The following is a 1664-nucleotide window of genomic DNA, read 5'->3' as shown; positions in this document are numbered from 1 at the left end:
CCGACCCCATTGAAACCCACCGAGTTTGCCAACCAAGAATCGACCTTCCTGCATAATGGGTGCTTGATGCTGCCTTCTCGCTCACTCTCTTCTCATGTAATGTTGTTAAACCAGAAAATGCCAGCATGGGTTCAAACCTTGCCTTCTTTTACACTCACTCACTCTTTTGTTAAGGACTGGAAACATTGTTAATTCAATTGTATACAGAATTCTGTCATCCTCAACTCTCTATGCATTGTTATCCACAGTAAAAAAACCTAAAGAAAACCATTGAAGCAAGCAAGAATTTGACTGTGTTGCCATTTCCAAATCTTTAGGATACAATAAGCATTTTCATTGAATGCCCACATTAGATTTGAACACCAAAACTCTCCAGAAAAAACAAAAAAAAAAAGATTCTTACATTGAATATAAGATAAAAACATAAACAGCAGGAAAAGACTAGCATAAAACTCAGAAGAAAAAAATAACCCTAATCGTTCTTGTTAGCATTCTTCTTCTTCTTGTTAACAAGCTCGTCAGGAACAACCTTAAGCAACTTCCTATCCTTAGACTTAGCAATCTTCTTGAGAGTTTTAGGGTTAGTGATCTTCTGCAACTTAGTACCAGACCTCAATATATTCTCCTGCTTCCTCTTCTCTCTCTCTTCTCTCATCTTCCTCTTCTCCACCTTATTCTTCCTAATCTCCTCCTTCAACTCATTCTTCCTCTCTCTGTATGCTTTCTTTATCTCCTTCTCCTTCTGCCTCTCCTCGAAACTCGTGCCCTTCTTGCTCACTTGCTTCGCCGACGCTCTCTGTTTCCTCGGTTGTTTCCACTTCCGTCCAGACACCTTCCCTGCGATGACCCCATCGTATGTTGGCTTTCCCACGGCTACCGGTTTGTCTGGATTATCCGTTGAAGGTATTGCCGATCGCTTTGCCGGTGGTGCGTCGATCTCCATCGATGCATCGGCGGTTGTGGTTTCGGTGGTGAGTAGTTGAAGCGCTTCATGTTCGCGTTTACGCTTGTACGTCTTGCCGCCGAAGCCTTCGTCAAGGAAGCGTAAGTCTATCGTGCAAGCCATGGCTGCTGTTTTTTTTTCTGAAACCCTAATGAGAGAATGTGGTGTGTTTTGGTTTTATACTTTATCCGGGGAGGTTACGGGTTTGGATATTTTATAAAACGGGGCGGATTCGGGTCTGGCTATTCATGGGACCGGGTTGTCTGAAACGAATTCTAGGTGGTGTCCGAAATACCACAACATGGAAGGTGTTATTCCCACGGTAGTCTTTATGCTATTAATTTTTATTTCTTTAATTTTAAAATTTGTATTATAAAATAAAATTTTGGTATGTGTACATAAGTTAATTTATATAATACATGAAAACATAATTGTTTTCATAACAAATTAAGAAACAATGCATTTTTTGCATGAAAAAGTTTCAAAAAGTTATAATTAATTATTTTTAAGAAATTGTTGTGGTCAATTCGATTAAACTATTTTTTTCTATAAATATTTTTAAAAACTTTCTCTAGCTAAATTTTTTTTTTTGTTTATTTGTTTCTTTTTTAATATATATAATTATTATTTTACTAATAGTATGGTTTTTGATAAAGACTTTGAAAAATAAGTTCAAATAGAAAAGAAATAAAAAATTATATTTTGATAATTTTAAAGTATT

At 36.5% G+C, this 1664-nt stretch overlaps 1 protein-coding gene across 1 annotated transcript; it reads right to left on the bottom strand.

Annotated features, from left to right (window-relative positions):
• Positions 1 to 270: 270 nt before the first annotated feature.
• Positions 271 to 1229, bottom strand: LOC105119644 (protein PXR1-like). Its single transcript, XM_011017810.1, has one exon. It carries the CDS (start codon positions 1064 to 1066, stop codon positions 473 to 475), a length of 594 nt encoding a protein of 197 aa, XP_011016112.1. The 5' UTR covers positions 1067 to 1229; the 3' UTR covers positions 271 to 472.
• Between the last annotated feature and the right edge of the window lie 435 nt (positions 1230 to 1664).

Source organism: Populus euphratica, unplaced genomic scaffold, assembly GCF_000495115.2.
Source record: "Populus euphratica unplaced genomic scaffold, PopEup_1.0 scaffold3270.1, whole genome shotgun sequence".
NCBI lineage: Eukaryota > Viridiplantae > Streptophyta > Magnoliopsida > Malpighiales > Salicaceae > Populus > Populus euphratica.
Note: the sequence above shows the minus strand (reverse complement) of the source record. Positions and strands in the feature narration are given on the sequence as shown.

Coding starts and splice junctions, on each gene's coding strand:
- LOC105119644 (XM_011017810.1), bottom strand. CDS start 1,066: ATGGCTTGCACGATAGACTTACGCTTCCTTGACGAAGGCTTCGGCGGC.